The 16,098-nt window shown below is 47.5% G+C and overlaps 1 protein-coding gene across 1 annotated transcript; it reads right to left on the bottom strand.

Annotated features, from left to right (window-relative positions):
* Positions 1-7,318: 7,318 nt before the first annotated feature.
* SEM1 (SEM1 26S proteasome subunit) lies at positions 7,319-15,153 on the bottom strand. The gene is made up of 3 exons (XM_061555739.1): positions 15,025-15,153; positions 10,368-10,461; positions 7,319-7,630 (listed from the first exon to the last, which is right to left on the bottom strand). Exons 1-3 carry the CDS (start codon positions 15,098-15,100, stop codon positions 7,588-7,590), a joined length of 213 nt encoding a protein of 70 aa, XP_061411723.1. The 5' UTR covers positions 15,101-15,153; the 3' UTR covers positions 7,319-7,587.
* Between the last annotated feature and the right edge of the window lie 945 nt (positions 15,154-16,098).

Raw genomic sequence — 16,098 nt, 5'->3', positions numbered from 1 at the left:
GCGGGGGCGTTAGGGCCACGGCTCCCATCGCCACGCTACGGGCTCCGGGAGACGTCGCAATTAGGCAGCTGTGGCCGGCTTAATGGGCCACGAGCCATCCACGTGCCCAATTTAAGGGGCTGAATTGCCACCGTTCTTCTGCCCCGGCATTAAACTTTACATAACAAAGGACAGGTGGCACACGTGCCTCTCCGAGTTGGAATCAGCAGGGCGCTCGGCATTTGCCGTGAACAAGCTGTGCGCGGGCAGCGGTGGCCGAGCGGTGACCGCACTGCGCTACGAACCCCCGACGATCCGAGTTGGAATCTCGGTCCCGAGATTAACATCGGTGGTGGTGATCTGAACCGGTTTCCCGGGCACCCAATTGGTCGACTCAGACTTCCGTAAGTACCGAGTCTGATGTGAACAATCATCAACAGTGATGTGGGAGACAACGGCGGCGCGCGGCGTAGTGTTGACCACACTACACTTTTGTCCGCCGTGCTGGCTAAGCTTACTTGCCCAATAGCCGATGTAAGCTATACGGGGGGAGATCTTTATTTTTGTGCAGTATGTGGTGGGGGGGGGGGGGGGGGGTCTCTGTATTATAAACCTCTAATCCGCATCAAAAGCCTCGCAATGAGTTCATAACTTTGCTTGGAGTTTATTTGTGAGCTGTGAGGTTAGCGTCGAATAAATCCGACTTGCTTGGTGTTTTAGTGCGGATTGCGAGGTGGTATCCCAGTGTCCACGATAGTAACTTAATGGATTATTGAATCTGTCTGTGGGACTCCCCTTCGTATTACATGTTGGGTTTTCTTCGTTTAACTCTGGGTTTGCTCCCACCTGAAGCCAAATAAAACTCGTTAGACAAATTCGCCAATCAAATCAACGTATAAGTACCCTGCAAAAAAATATAGTGATTTGATGCAGCTGCTGCTGAGTTGGAAGTGGTGCACGAGCACAAACAACAACAACACATTCTTGGGTCTTTCAGTAAAGTCACATAGGTTGAAAGAAAATAACAAAAAAAATCTACGACGTTTCGATCGCAACACAAACACTCGTCATCAGGAGAAAAAATTGCGGGAAAACTGCTGAAACAGGATGTTTTAAAGGTTTGAAATAGTTGTAGACCAAGCTCTCAAGATGAATGGATATTAAGACTACACAATCCGTAAAGCTATCACCCCAACCGTTGGGAAAGAATCATCTGAGGACCCAAGCAAAACCATCACCTTGCCATACATAGCAGGGGTCACTAAAAATATTTCCAAAATCATGAGCAAGCACATAATCCAGGTTCGATTTAACACAGTACATCAAATTCGTGATCTGATCCCGTCTGTGAAGGATGTGATCCCTGATATGCAATACCCCGACGTCTACAAAAAAATAAGCTGTGTCTGCGGCAGTAGTTACATTGGGGAAACTTAGCGACATGTCTCGGACCGTGTTCGTGAACATGAGTCAGATCTGAAACACGGTAGGACCAACACCTCTGCCGTGGCTGATCATTGTTTTAATGCGGTGGGCTCACACGAAATTGATTTCTCTAAGACGAAGGTACTTTGCAAACCCACTGGCTATCAACAAAAATTCGTTCATGAAGCCATCCATATATATAGACACAGACAGAATTTCAACCGAGAAGATGGATACAAACTGAGCAATCATTGGAAGGACGTTATTAACCAATTTAAGTCATAACTGGCTGTGATGTTTCCATCCTACCTTCCGATGTTAGTAGTTATTTTCGACTGTCTGGTTTTACATTCACAGGTTAAATCTCCTTACATTGACAGGTTAAATGACTCGCACTAACACAGCCACCGTTGCTCGTTTTCCTCGATGTGGCGGTGGCGCTGCGATCTTACATTGACATGCTAATCTCTCACAATACAATGGCCACCTCCGCTCCCTCGTCGTGGAGGTAGCTCTCCGACCTTACATTGACATGCAAATTTTTCACATTAACATCACTAGCCCCGCCCACTTCGCTTATGACCCTTGGGCTACACCCATTTCAAACCTTTAAAACATCCTTCCTCAGCAGTTTTCCCGCTATTTTTTCTCCTGATGACGATTGCTTGTGTTGCGATCGAAACGTCGTAGTTTTTGTAGTTGTTTCTTGTTATTTTCTTTGAACCTATCGACGTGACTTTACCGAAAGACCCAAGAATATGAATTCCTGCAGTCACGAAAGCTTTAAGTCAAGATTTAACAACAACAACACACTTCGACGCATTTGTCAATAACACCGTGAACTTCAAACAAAATATATAATGGGTGACGTTTTGGGAAACGGCCCTTCTGCATAGCACATGAATGGTGAAGTATTCACGTGCTATGAAATAAAGAATTAATGTGCTGTAAAGAAGGTCCTTTGCCCAAAACGTCACCTATTTCGTGTTTTTTTTCCAGTTTAAGGCCACAGTGTTATCAGCCAGGCTTTCGTGGATAAATAATTTGCATTATGATAATATCAGGCGTGTGCCTGGCCTTTAAGAGTGTACATGTTTATATAAGGTGTATACGTACGTGTAATGTATATGTACAACTACAAACTCTTTACAAAGGAACTGGCTAAACATTGCAATTCAGGACCATCCTCTAAAGGAGCCTTGAAAATCGAGGTTTAACTACTGCGAGATAAACACCCCCCCCCCCTCCCCCCACAATGTTGAGACTTAGTGAAGTTTTTCCATGATAAATTAAGAGCAGAGGCTGCTTCTATTATTCCTATTTTTTATTTTCTTGCCGATGCCTATAGCATTTAAAATGTAATATGCAGGGCGGGTTGTGAGCTGGTTTCGCCTCGGCCACGTCGCACAAAGATACCGCAATTTCGAGCTCCCAGATAATCATCTGAGTGACCTTCTGAGTGATGAAAGCCTGCAGTGGTCCATTCTTCTCAGAAGCCATCTCTGATTGGACCACGGGGTGGAGGAGTGGAGACGGAGGGGGGTGGTAGAGGGGGATGGGGTGGGGACATCAAACAGAAGGCATCCCGCAGGTAATGTGGACTCGTGAAGCAAGGCACTGCCTCTCCCCCCCTTGCCTCCGCACCCCCCGCCCCGGTCCCCGCTTATCCCTCAACCTCCTCCCAACTTGAACCCTCCTCCATCACCATTCTTATTCTTCCATCTCCCAGTCTCCTACAACCCCTCCCCTCCCCCATTTCCCTACCCCCCCCCACCACCATCCTCCATCCATCTTCTACCTCCTCCACCCCTCGTCACCTCCTCCCACGCCGTAGTCCACATCACGTGAGGCATGTGTCCAGCGAGAGACGCGGACGGGAAGCCTTGACCCGCAGTGGCATTTTGTTGAAGCCATCACGGAGCCGAGCGCCATAATTATTACCCAGCCAACAACAACACGCGCTCTGTGCCTGTGTGTGCGTCTCGCTCTCCCCTCGTCTCCCCTGTCTTTCTGCCCTCTCATCTGGGCGTGTGTGGATGAAAGGGGGCATGAAAAGTAAATGGCCGTGGGCTCTGTCTGCTCTTCGTCCTCGTGACCTGTAGTCGACAGGGGCTGGCTGACTGACTCGCTGTCTCACGCTCGAGACAAAGATCCCTCCGTGTGGACTTCACAGTGGTAGATGGACGGTTCGGGCAAGGGCTGCCAAAGACCCTGAACTACTCAGTGCCGGCAAGGCGCACGAGTCGCACGTGGCTACGAGTTGACATGAACATTTTAAAGATTTTTTTTTCTCAGCGGGGGTTGGTGCAGAGAGGAAGGCAGGGTGGGGGGTCAGTGTGGATGCGGTCTAAATAATGACACCCCAATTCCTACCTACCATACCGATAAAACGAAATCTTGCCACGTCGAAAAAAAAACACCGAATGAAAACAAATAATGTCATGCATGCCTTGTTTCTCCGGTGTCATCATCCTTCAGTCATGATTAGTCCAGTGCTGGATGAAGGCGATATGTTAATTACTTCACCTGGTGTACAGCAGGTCGTGGGTTCAATCCAAATCCTGACGCCTGTATATTTGGAATTTGCATGTTCTCCTCGTGGTCGTTTGGATCTTTCTCCGGGTCCTCCGGTTTTCTTTCCCTCCATATTTAGAAACATGTGTTTGAAGTATTTGGCTGCCAGAAATGTCCACGTGTTAAGCCACTTCCTTGAGCTATCATTTTTGGCAGGTCACTTCTGAAAAAGAGCTTTATAGCTCAGTGGGCCTTATCTGGTAAAGAAAAATAAAAAAGTGTATTTTCCATCTCCATCTCTCACGCTTCTGCAATTCAACATATTCCGATATACAATAAATGCACACTGAAAAAGTCCATTGAACTCAGTGGCGTAGGGTAATTGGCGTGGGCCCGGGTGCAAGGAATACAAAAATGTACCTCATCTGTCCAAATTCAGCCTCTCCCCCCAACCCCCGCCTTCTTTTATCCCCCGGGGAATGGGTCCCGGTGCAGTTACACCACCTGCACACTCGACAGTAATGACACTGAGCGGACTGTCTGGTTGACACCAAGCAGCCTGATGGTTACATCTGTACTGAGTCCAACTAAGTCGCAGACGTTATCTTGGGAGCAACACTATTTATTATACAACAGCACGCAACACAACACGATCTACACTCAGGTCTCGAATGCCCATCTAACCACGTTACGGCAGAACTAGACATGGTTCGCTATCCCGGTCCGGACCACAAGCTGGGTCCCAGACCGCGTGGCTAGAGGCTTCTTCTCCCCAACATGGATCTTCTTCACACCAGCACACGAAGAACCCCGAGCTCCTCACGGGGCCCCCCGTTATATGCCCCTGGGCTGAGGCTGGCTCCGCCCTTCGCCCCGCCCACCTTCCAGAGCTCTCGAGCTCCTTCCCGAAGGCTCCCGAGAGCTCTTTTGGATCACGCGACTGCCCCGCGGCCCCCGGCCACTGGTGCCCCCCCTCCAATATCATCCAGTCACGTGTCAGCAGGTCAACCAGCGTATCATGCCCCAAGGTAACCCTGGCTGGCTGACGCTCCCTCTCGCTCCCTCATCGGGAGCCCGCACCGCACATTATCCGCCGTGGCTTCATAAGCCCCGGCACCATACAATGACAACCAGTCACTACACATCGAACAGCCACGCCGCGTATAATTCACGCAGAGGGGAAGATCCGCTCTTTACGCGAAGTTTTTTTTTAATGGCAATCTGAGCACATTAAACATTCCTGACACAAACGACTCTGGAACTCGTTGAAAGGCCTCCGCATCACCAGTTATTAGCCATGATTGCTGGCAGTCGATGGGAAGTCATCTACACAAACATAATTGTTAGCACGTGGAGGGAGGCACCTGAACAGCTGACTTCTGCAGATGATAACATGCCCGGCGGCAGGGCTCACTAGGCCAAAACTGTCTGGGGTTTTGTGGACAAACACAGAGCTCATTTTGAGGTGCCACTCCCCGCGAGAGAGACTTGATCCAGCAGTTGTGGAGATTGGTGGTGGATCAGAGATTTGTGAAACTCCCAAAAGCGCTGGCCTGAGGTGGCCATGATGGCAACAGCACTGCAAATTGGCTCCTAAATCCATCTGTTCGCATAAATGTATTCGTTTTTATCCCCCCTCGTACTCTTGATGGGGCTTATCTGGATCCCCCAGCTTACTCCCACGTGAAGACACTCAGTCATGGAATTGGCCAAAACATCCCAATGCAGGACCCTCTTGAAAGTCTCAAGACTAGGTGGATTCCATTGTTACCAGAATTATGCAGGTGATAGCGTGAACATTTTATAGTCTTCGTAATATATGTACTGTACACGGTATGCACATGTAATGTATACACGCATAATCAACACTCTTGTAAATAAATTAACCAAACATTGCAATTTAGGGCCCTCCAGAAAAATTGCATTGGGACTCGAGGTTTTACTGCGATGAGGCAGATCCCAGGTTGACGTTGACAACTGCTGAGCAATGAGCTTCCATTACGAATGAGCTTCACGTCTGTTAACTGTCACCTTTACTCAAGATAATGGGAACCCGGGTTCGCACAATCGCTAAATCCAAGCTGGGCAGAATAATGTACTGTATTATTAATCAGTTCCCAAGAAGTAAAGATGAGAGGGCTCCATTGCGGAGAAAGATTGACGAGATCAGCGGGGACGTGATAGGTGGCAGTGGCTTGGCGAGGCCTTCATCTAGCAGTTGATTAAAATGGCCAAAGATGAATCAACTCCACAATTTGTTAGTGGCTTTAGAACACAATCTGTCCATCACTGTACGAACTTAGACCCATCAACGCGGGTTGATGTCCTTTGTTATCTTGGCGACTTCGAGATGTTAATCGGCCTTGTTTTGATTCGTTAACACAGGAAAGCGAACGAGCGCCCATCCAGCATTCCACGAGCAATTATTGTTTCCTGTCCAGCCCATAGACAGGCTGACCCTGTCCAGCAAAGACGCGCTTGTGCTATCTTCTGCCTCCCCAAGCAGCTCGCCCTCCACACCCCAAAAAACAACCTGCAATACAACCCCTTCCAGCGTGCAGTCATCTTCCACGTGTTCAACCAGCCACCGTGTCTCCAAACCCCCTATAACCCCTGCCCAACCCCAAGTGGCTGAAACAGACGGGCCAGCCCACCCGAATACCTGGCACGGTTGTCTGTCTGCACCTTGATTACACCCCAGCCGCCAGCTCCCCTCCTCAACCCCGCACTTTTCTTTAAAGGCTTCTGTTAAAGTTTGCTCCAGTCTGACCGTTCCCACGGGCTTTGCCAAAAGAGATTACAGCAAAACGCAAAAACTGTATGATAGCAGCCTCACAGAGCTATTATGGAGAAACACCTCACTGCAATGCCCTTTGTTTTAACCTCGCTTAACCGCTCCCCCTGTTTGTAGCCTTGGCACTACCTCTCTCGACAACTCTCCTTAGGGACACTGCGAGTTAGGGGGTGATGCCGATGTGGGTTAAAGATCTGGTTATTTCCCTTCCGAACTACATTTCCACTTCTCAACCCGGTGCTGGGATTACATGTCAATTTAAATAAGTACCGAATACGTGTCGTTGAAAGATGGCCAAGGTGTGGGGAGACCAACATCCAGTGGTGAATTATGGCAGATGTTGATGAAGTGCCATTTATGCAATCAAACATATTTGAAAAATGTTCACACAAACTGCCACAGTATAAACGTATCCTGCTTCCCAATAGCATATAAATATATCCTATAACAAGTCGCATTATTTCTCTTCCTTCTAAATGCGAATCCGGTACGTGAATAATCGGTTATAAAACCACATGGCCAGATGTGTGAATTATAAACAACATTGTTTTTTTTTAGTGGAACAGTTAAGTTTATTTTGGCAACACTAAAACACACAATAACAAATTAACAAAATATTAAACTTTATTCCGAACGGTGAAAATTCCAACGGGACATTAAACAAATCCAACATGGCTGGAGAATGGTGACCATTTTTCACGTTTGCTTTCCACAACTCATCCCCTTTCTCTTCCGTGACGACTCCAAGAACAGGTCATGGCAACAAAAAAAAAACCCAGCGGTCGCGGGAGGCATTTTAATGCAAAAGCCAAACTGTGTGGGGGGCTTTGAAGACTCTCAGCCCCCCCCCCCCCCCCACAAACGTCGTTCCTTCTCTACGAGGTCTCCATTTTATGTCCGTGCTTTTCAAGCTCGGTCCTGAAAGCAGTGAAGGATAAAAACAACAATTAGAACGTCTGTCAAAGGGGATAAAGGAATATCAAATGCGCAATAGAATGCAAGTGTTGGAATATCGTAGCAGTAAATAATGTATGACTGTTAAAAGGCTTGAAAATATTGCTCATGCCCTGTATTGAACATTGCCACATTATTTTAACTATGTATGACAAGAGAAAAAAAATCAGTGACGTTTAATGCATGCGTTAAGCTAATTCATGTCTGCACATGGCTCCAAAGCACAATCAGGTAATGCGCCTGTTTATAAACAAGCCCCGATTGCTTCAGGAGCCCATCCAGTTACAGAATAGCTCATCAGCTTATTCAATCAAGCAAGTGTTTGGATGCTTGGATGAGTCAGCTGTGGCAAATTTTGTAAAACCCACCGCACAGCTGCTGTGCAAGTCTTTAAAAAAAAAAGCAGGCAGGTGCTGCACGTCCGACGACATGTTCCCTTCTCGCCACACCCCGTACAAATCCCCTTTTCTTCGCGGGTTGTAACGCACATTGAGCGAAGCTCTTTTGCACGACTGAGCAGCATCAACAGAAACAATGTTCCACCAGCAGTGCTTCAGAGGGACACGAGCGCACCCGGCATTCGCAGCTTTCCCACAAGCGCGTGAAAAGCCAAGCGTTCCTCTAATAGCGACCGCATAACAGACAGCAGCGTCATCGTCATTAACCGTTGCATTTTCACTCGTGGTCGTGCACGCGCCAAGGTGCAAGATAAATAAATACGAGACGACATAACATGCGTTATTATAACCTCAAAATGGGTGCTCTCGAGAAGGCTAATAGTAAAGCATGGTGGTGGCTTGACAGTTTCCCAGATCCATAAAAGCCTCATGCATCCATTGACTTTCTAATGTAATGGAGGCCATTACAGCAGATGGCTGCTCTGCACAGAGGTGAGAAATCTTGCCAATTCTCGGGGGCAGATTACAGTCATTTGTTCCTACTGGCTCAGCCAGGACTCCCCATCACCTGTAAAGATTTACTGCCATTTTCTGCTTACCAAGGATGCCTGGAGGTTGCATTTGTCAGTTTATTACATAGGAATTGCCAAAAAAAGTTCCTCACCTTGACAGATCCGTTTGACACGTGTCCAATAATGCAATTCTTTACAAATTGCCATTATTTCAATAAAAAACGAACTCAGAAATTGAGATGTAAAATCGTCACTTTTGCGGGTTATTTAAAGGCTGATTTCATAACCAACGTTGCCTTTACATTTGTTTTAATTTCGGTTTGGATATTGCTGTGCACCACATCTAGAGGTTATGTTGTACAGTGGAACCTCGGTATATGACCACTTTGGAATACGTCGAATTTGGTACACGTCGTGTTTTTTTTGGAGGAAAAAATGCCTTGGGATACGACGTCTTGCTTGGGATACGACGCGTTTGCTAGAACTTGTATGGGGTCGGGATGAGTCATCGCGTACAGTACCAGTGTAAGCTGCCCCCCCCCCCCGTTCACGACTGAAACAAAGCGAGAGGGGGGTGGCGTGGGGGAGAGGGGGGGGTGGCGTGGGGGAGAGGGGGGGGTGGCGTGGGGGAGAGGGGCGTGGGGGAGAGGGGCGGGGGGGAGAGGAGGGGGGGGAGAGGAGGGGGAGAGGAGGGGGGGGAGAGGAGGGGGAGGAGAGGAGGGGGGGGAGAGGAGGGGGGGGGGGGGAGAGGAGGGGGGGGGGGGCGCTGGGGGAGAGGAGGGGGGGTGTTGGGGGCGTGGGGGAGAGGAGGGGGGGGCGTCGGGGGCTGCCCCCATGGAGGGTGGAGCCCCGGGTTGAGGCATGCCACGTGACCAGCGCAGCTGGCAGCAGCGCAGTCACGTGACTTCTGTATGCATTTTAGTAATTAGTGTCTAAATTATTATATACAACTCCATTAATGTATAATATGCTATATAAAATATCATTTATTTTCCTCTGGAACGGATTATTTCCTTTCCCTTTATTTCTTATGGGAAAAATTCGTTTGGTATACGTCATTTTCGGTATAAGTCCTACCTTCTGGAACGAATTAATGACGTATACCGAGGTACCACTGTATTCAGTTGCCATGCACATTCAAATCAATGATATTCATGCAACAGGCTTCACAAAAGCTCGTGGAAGAGAGTCAAAATAATGGGCTCTTTAATTCCCCCAAAAAATACAGCAGTGCATATATACTGGCACAAAAATGTGTTACCGATTAATCTGTGCTATGGTACTGCAAGTTGCATACCTATCGGTAAAGTGTTGAACATAACTTTATTAGATTACCGTGCAAGTGTGGGTAAGCAGGCTCGTATGATTCTCTGAGTAACACATGTAGACTGCACTGACTTGGGTGCAAGGCTATACGTGGGCAGGGGAGTGAAGGGGTAGCAGATGGGGGGCCCACTTTATTGCTTGCACCAAGAGCCCGTTCCAACCACGCTACGCCAATAAGCGCTGCTGTGGTTGCAATGGAGAATAGAAATAGTCGAAAAATAATGGTGTGTGATGCCTGTATTTACGAATACTGTCTTCCTTCCGATATTAGGAAGCCACTGGAGCTATGCACTTTTAGAGCAACTATATTGAAAACCCTTCTTTAGAACTGCTTTTTGAGTTGAGTTTGTTGTACTTCCCCCGCACCTTCAATGATCACAGTTGGCTATGTATGTTGCAAAAGAAGTTCAACATACATACATACGTAGTGGGGTCTGGACTGACTGAGGTGTAAGCAAGCCTTGCCTCAGCTGATTTGAGAAATCATCCTCAACGTTGTCGTCATCCCAGTTGTCTTCCCACACGTGCGTGTCCTCGTCCTCGTCCAGCCCCGTCCAGTCTGCAACGGCAAAACACGAGCACGGCCTCTCGCACCCCCAACTCTTCTGCACAGGCCATAATGTACTTGTCATTGCGGTCAATTAATATAAACTCTGTGGGAGTATGTTGGCATAATGGTTAACGTACAAATACAAAATGTTAAAACGTGACATCATTTGTCCTTCCTCCCACGATTAGCAAGGTTGGCTACGTTGGGTGCAAAAGAAGAAGTCCGACATATTTGCATAATTTACTCGTTGACAAATTATGTCACGGCATACTGGCCACATGCATGAGGCAGTCTGCATGATGGGATTTAAAAGGAAACTGTTAAAAATAACAGCAAACAAACACAATACCGCACCTTCCTTATATTAATTGACCATTTGTCTACATGACACCCACCTGTCGATGATACAAATTCACCCAGGTAATGTATTCAACCAACCCGCATTGGAGTGAATAGGGAAGTATGGTTAAATAGCTCCTCCAAACTGGACGGCATACGGAGGCCTTGATCATCCGATGAGCACAGTCATCTCATAAACCATGCTCCACATTTGAAATGTCCTTGTAAAAAGAGCCACATTTTTCTAAGGCTGCAAATAAATCAAAACAAACTTGGACGACCGAGGTTGTACCGTTGTCGCCTATTTGACAACAGCTCCGTTACCAGTGTTGGCCAGGAGTGTTGGCGGCAGTGCAGGGAGCTAAGAGTCCACTGTCTGCAGCGGCGCCAGAGTTGGTTTGTGCGGTGCGATAGCCAGGCAGTGAGACACGTGCAAGTGCAAACTCGCCGACAGCCTTAAACGTCAGCATCATGACTTTAAAACCATATGTGTGCTTTCACTGGAAGCTAATGCAAATGTAGAACTGGCATGTGCTCAATTAATTTACTCTGCCAACTAGCCGAGCAGCTGAATTTTTAACACATCGGGGAGCTTCTGCAAAGTTGATATTGGAATATCGCAATAATAATTATCTTTGTAGTAGTCGAAGTGAAACATATGCAGGTCTGCCCACTTCTGCAGCTGCGCTTGCAAGTTATGGCGTCATGTGGGTGTTATGCATATTCGTTTGCTCGTAAAGGTGTTTTAAATTTGATGGCACCTGCAAGTGATGTCTCGTTTGGTGTGCAGCTCTGGGCAGCTCCAAGCCGTGAATCATCAAACTAATAATGGGACACGTATAGCAGTGGTTCCATATACAATCGGTAACTACAGATTTGTGGAGTGAAATAACCTGCCCAATAAATCATGGGATAGATGACGTAAAAGATCACTTAGAGAAGTACAATAATATTACCAGCATAAGCAAATGCGAGGACAGCCTATGTTTAGCCAACTGGAGGCAATGTGGGCTCTTTCTCTTGGCACTCTGGGTTTTCTCTCAAATAGAACAAAAATCCTCAATAAGGAATTTACCAAGTTTCCCGGCAGGGTGAGAATTAGTTTAGAACGTGATGTTCATCTCTAACAATCCACTGCTAGCTGAAGGCCTACTCCATGCCGTGTCAGCCAAAGGGATTGTTTAACGGAACTTTACAACACTTACCAGCGCGGGTCAGTGCAGCGGTGGCCCACAACCATTTCAGATATCACTCGCCACTGATGTCAGCCATGGCCAAAAATACAACGGAGGTTGCCAGGTTCATCGCGCAGTGTGCAAACCACAAATTGAAAGGTAACAATGCTACTCTGTAGAAGAATTCCCTTTGTGTTGCATTAGGGATATTACCAAAATATTACTCCCATCTGAAAATTAAGGTTTGCCGGGCACTGACAGTAAATAATTTAGATGACCTAATAATAGCTCATTGAGAGAAGCGGTCTCTTTTCCAGAAAGAAGTCACCCTTAATTTAGCCATTTCATTTGCCGGTGTACAAACATTTTCCGGTGTCCCAACAAATGCAGCCATGATGGATCACTGAACACAATGAGCACAGAGGCCTTGCCAACAATGAAAATTATTTACTTGTTTTCCCATAGGCTAAGTGCCTTGTAAATGCACATATAATTGTCAGTGTTTCACTTATTTATTAGCTTCCAGCCTGCACGAAACTTTTTTTTTCGTATTTAGTCCTATTTATATAAAGCGTTAGGATTGATCTTCTTGGTTCTTTCGGTAAAGTCACGTAGAAGGGAAATAATAAAATAATAAAAATAAAACGTAATAAAATAATATAAGCTTTAAATCGAAATTTAGCGTTAGGATTGGTTCATTGTCGCCGTTATGGAGTGCCAAGCAGTCCAGTGTTCTGGGAGGGCTTGCCCATATAAAGCACTTAAGGCACAAGGCTATGGTGTATTGATGATTCCACACAAGAACAAAACCAGTATCCAGTTATGTCATTGACATACTACTGCCTAATATAATATGGCCAGTATATTGAATCTTAGTAGCAAAAAACAAGTTGATACCAATTGGCAATGCAAAGCATGCTGGGAGGACGGAACTTATGGTTACAATTGTGCCTTCTGCTAAACATCTTATTTTTTCGTATAGCTGATGGAGATGCAGGAGCAATAACTACAAGTTCACATCCCGGTGGTCAAGCCAGATAACTGCGTCAGGATCAGCAAAGTGTATCGCCGTATTTGTGGATCGGGCATTGCGTCCTTATGTTGTATGGTCTGTTTGTACATCAGGTATCTGCATCTGCCATGGTTTTGCCGTATATAAACCATCTTTACTGTGTACTGTGGTATTTGTTTCCAGCCAGCACAGACTTTTCTGTCTGGTAAGTTTAACGATTTGGTAAAAAGTGTTTTTGTCATGTATGAGCATGAAAAAGTGCGAATATCCACGTTTGGCCTCAAGCCAGTGGTGGAAATTCGACATTCCTGTGACGGAAGCCAGTCTACCATAGTGCGGCTATTGCAACAGTATACCTATTGTTACCTTTTGAAACCATTGCACATCTCCTGTCACCATAGTACACTTATCATTTCCATCTAAAACAATTGTATAACCATTCTAAGAGCGACGGTGATGATTTTACACAACTGCACACACGGTGTCGGATAATGTGTGCGTGAAAATAAAATGTCCTTTGCTGCTTTTTATACAGAAACAAAAGGTAATAAATATACATACACTGAATACTGGGCTACAATAATGGGTAGAAGCTGAAATTAAAGTGAATACCGGACATGGTTCAAGAGCCTTTGCGATAAAAAAATGACACTGTCTATATACTCTGGATGAAGGCCTACAACTGCCAAAACCACTCACTCTTGTACACGAAATTATATCACCATCTCACCGATCGATACTCTTGGGCATGTTCTCTGCTTTGACTGCTATTCTGTCACCAGCCTCGTCCACTGTTACCTTAAGCGGTGTCCTACCCCCAAGTACGCTTACACATCTCAACACAAAAACGTACAATACCTTCTCAATGAACTGCAAAAGTATAGTACTTAATTTCGTTTGGTACGCCAAACTAGATCCTCAAAGGAATTTTTTTCAGGAAGGTCACGAATTGAATATTTGTCAAATTCCATTTGAGCGTTCTGTGTGTGGGAGAAATTCCAAGTACAGTACACGGAGAAAGCCCACGCGTACGAGATGAAACTCGACGCTCCACACAGGTTTCAAGAACCAACTTTCTCTACTGACATCTCCTGGCCCACCTCACGGCACCAATTGAAGCCTCAAAGAGTACCGAATCATAGGCGTGCGCCTATGCCGCATCAGAAAACTATGAACGATATGAAAACATTGCGTTTGCTCCACATGCATGGTCCTTCTGTCGCGAACAACTGCTGGCTAAGAAACCCCCTCTCGCCGTGCGGGTCGTGGGAGCTGCTTGTTTTTAGACCATACTTCACGCAAACTGCGTCTGGGGTCGAAGAGCGAACGAGCCTCACCGATCTGGCTGCAGTGTCGTCTGTTTTGAGGAGCAGTGCAATGCTGATGATTTCAGCAACAGTGCCCACAAACGGTCCGTCAGTGATCGGATGACGCTGGTCTATGATGAACACGGAATTATTGAACCTTCACGCCGGTCTATTTAGGCGGGCAGCAGACGTGAAAAATAAATATAACGTCGTGGATATTGCTGCAGTCCTCCGCGGCGCACAACGCCGCTCAGCACCAGCCTATAACACCTATTACGTACGCAAGTCACCCTTACAAGCATTATCCAGACTCACACTTGCTTAGCTTACGAGACTCCGCGTGATCGAGCGAATTCTGGCCGATTTGCTCATCGGCAATGTTGAGATCTGTGAAAAACAGCTTCATCGCTCATGGGATTCCTCCAGTATAAATATACGTATTCGGATTCCTCCAAATACGTATTCTGAATAAGAGATCAGGCGGGGAAACCATCGACGCGGCCTCCATCGGGAGCCCCCCCCACCCGCCGCCTTCACCACTGACACCGTCTCCGCTGAGAATCCAGGCAAGGCCGCAGGCTTCGCGGAGGCCTACCCACGATGACGAGCCGAAACGCATCGCGGACGGATCGGCAGGGTGAACTCCGTCTCGCTGTGTTCGTTTAAAAATGAACTGTTCGTGGACGTCGAGCGAAAGCTTTCGGCTCATTATCTTTTGTTTATTTTCCCGACGACGCACCTTCGGCTGGGAACTCCTCGAATTCATCGTCTTCCTCCAGCACTCCGAGGTCCACCGCGGGCTTCTTATCGGCCATTGCTGCTTCTGCTTCAGCGCGTTACGTCACTCAGTCGCAATTCTTTGACGTCATGTATCCCCCCAAGCCCAGCCTCGCCCCCCTCCCCGATGCTGACTTTGCGATGACGTCACGCGGTATAAATAGACACACGCGTCAATCAACGCTGAATTTTAATACCGGTAGGAGCCACCTGGTTCCACCAGCCCACAGGGGATTGTTGTGTCCGTCCGTCGGTCGTGCATACAAAAATAGGAGGGGTGGAGCTGGGTGGAGAGGGGAGGGTGGGGAGGGGCTGGGTGGGGAGGGGAGGGTGGGGAGGGGCTGGGTGGGGAGGGGAGGGTGGGGAGGGGCTGGGTGGGGAGGGTGGGGAGGGGCTGGGTGGGGAGGGTGGGGAGGGGCTGGGTGGGGAGGGTGGGGAGGGGCTGGGTGGGGAGGGTGGGGAGGGGCTGGGTGGGAGGGTGGGGCTGGGTGGGGGGTGGGAGGGGTGGGGCTGTGTGGGGAGGGGCTGGTCACCCCGTGGTGCCCTTATAAAACTCAACGTTTAACCTACTCACGCCGGCTTGTGCCCGCCCTCACAGTCGGACATATTTGCGGAATACACCACGCCGCCGTTGACCCTGGCCATTGACCGAGCAACCCAACGTTCCTACCAGCTCCCTCCGCAAGAATGTGTTATGTATTGATATTGCAGGAGGAATCCGATGAGCTATGAAGCTCTGTTTTTTCCACAGATGTCCAGTAGAAGCGGGTAAGAACGTGACTGGCCTTAAACCAATAAATATGAAGCGACGTTTCGGGCAATGGTCCTTCTTCATAGTACTATTGATGTGCTATTATGTTGTTGATATAAACATTTATATAATCTGCGATGTTTCGGGCAATGTCCCTGTATGGTATATGATAGCGCATCAGTAGTGGCGACTGATATTGGAACGGGTCCTGTAAGATTCCTTCACCAACCCGCAGTGACCCGCATGGTGAAGTATGGTAAAGCCACCTTCACATGACCGGCACAT

Source organism: Lethenteron reissneri, chromosome 21 (genome assembly GCF_015708825.2).
Source record: "Lethenteron reissneri isolate LAM-NWPU_2019-01 chromosome 21, ASM1570882v1, whole genome shotgun sequence".
NCBI lineage: Eukaryota > Metazoa > Chordata > Hyperoartia > Petromyzontiformes > Petromyzontidae > Lethenteron > Lethenteron reissneri.
The sequence above is the reverse complement of the archived record's forward strand: the minus strand, read 5'-3'. Positions and strand labels throughout refer to the sequence as shown.